Below are 1,454 nucleotides of genomic sequence, written 5' to 3'. Positions count from 1 at the left end.
AGGATGTTACATCGAACTGCCGCAATCTCAAGCGCTTTATTAGTGATGCAATTGTATGCTTCCAAAAATAGTCGTAAAGCTTTTGTTATCTTCGTTCACTTCATCGCTTCGTCGGCATTGAGTTCGGTTGCCTGTTTCGCACTGTTCCTGCGATTTGTGCAATTGCTCGATATGAAGACGACAGTGCCACTTTTTCGGTATGCCAAGCATTTTTTATTGCAAAGCGTAAAGTTTAATACGTTGACCATTGCGAATCACTCGGCGACTGAAAAGACGATGCGTATTGCTGCTTCATCTGTGTCGATTGTGATAGCTGCGCTGTATGTTATTAGGAAAATGCGTTAGTTAACGGCGTAGTAGATAAAATTTTGGGTCATTTATTCATTAGTGTTAGTGTCCGTTATTGTCGCCTGTTTAGGAATGCGTGTCACTTCAAAGTCTGCGGCTGTTTGACTATTCGGTATCTTTCAGTCTCTTGCGCTCTCTACTTTAGCTCGAGCCCGATATGGATAACTTCGCTGAAAGTCTGGGAATGATAAAATATTAAGTAATTTATCTAACACACCAGGTTTTGGTATCTCAACGCTCGCGACGTAAAAATAGTGCTGAGGGCCAGCGGAGTGTCGACACGCAATTCACATTTAAGTCCATTATTGTGGAACCGTGCAGCTAAAAGATTGGCAAGTCTCCTTTTGCATCATGAACCTGAAGCGGAGATGAGTGTGCTCTACGAGACTCTTATAACCGACAGTACGCCATCCAGACATTGCTTCAGCAATTCAACTTGCTGCTCAAGATAGTGAATAGCCAACGCTAACCGCGAAGCCGCAACTATCCGAGTAGCTGGGTACCTAGAACAGACAACAGATATGGGTCTTGTGTTTTGTTCAAGAACGGGCTACTACTCTTTGTCTTTTGTGATGCTGCTTTTGCATGTGGGAGAGATCTCAAGTGATCTTCAAAATTCGCAGTTCTTAACAGGATCGATGACGCAGCTGATCGTCTCTCTGTCGACAATGAATCCGGATTTTGTTGCGCTAGCTTATGGGATCAAAGAATGTATCGGTCTCAAGCAATTGGTTCTCGAGTCGGAGTTTGATTCTGGCGACGTGATTGACCAAGCGGCTCAACACATCGCCGAAGGCAATGGCGTCTCGCAACACTCACGACACATCGAACCTCTTTACCTTCGGATCCGTGAGCAAGTGCAGCTTGGAGAGGTTGATATCCGTTACTGAGCGACAGTGGTCATGATGGCGAACTTGTTTATCAAGCCCCTGTCTAACGCAAAGCTCAGTGTGTATGTCACGAAGCTTGAAGATTGGAGTTTGTCGACAGATTTTTTTGGAGCGTGCCACGCTGTAAGTAGGCAAGGCACACACAACTGAGCTCAAAATACAACATCAATTGGCGCCATCATTGCCTCGGGTCATTATTGTGAGTTCAACGGCAAG

General features: G+C 45.0%; 1 protein-coding gene across 1 annotated transcript; it reads left to right on the top strand.

The window, feature by feature from the left end:
• Positions 1-869: 869 nt before the first annotated feature.
• PHALS_05542 (uncharacterized protein) lies at positions 870-1,238 on the top strand (the record flags this gene model as incomplete). Its single annotated transcript, XM_024719103.1, has 1 exon — positions 870-1,238. One exon carries the CDS (start codon positions 870-872, stop codon positions 1,236-1,238), a length of 369 nt encoding a protein of 122 aa, XP_024584435.1.
• Between the last annotated feature and the right edge of the window lie 216 nt (positions 1,239-1,454).

The sequence above is a fragment of the Plasmopara halstedii genome (assembly GCF_900000015.1).
Source record: "Plasmopara halstedii genome assembly, contig: Scaffold_2904, whole genome shotgun sequence".
NCBI lineage: Eukaryota > Oomycota > Peronosporomycetes > Peronosporales > Peronosporaceae > Plasmopara > Plasmopara halstedii.
This window is presented reverse-complemented; position numbering and strand designations above follow the sequence as displayed.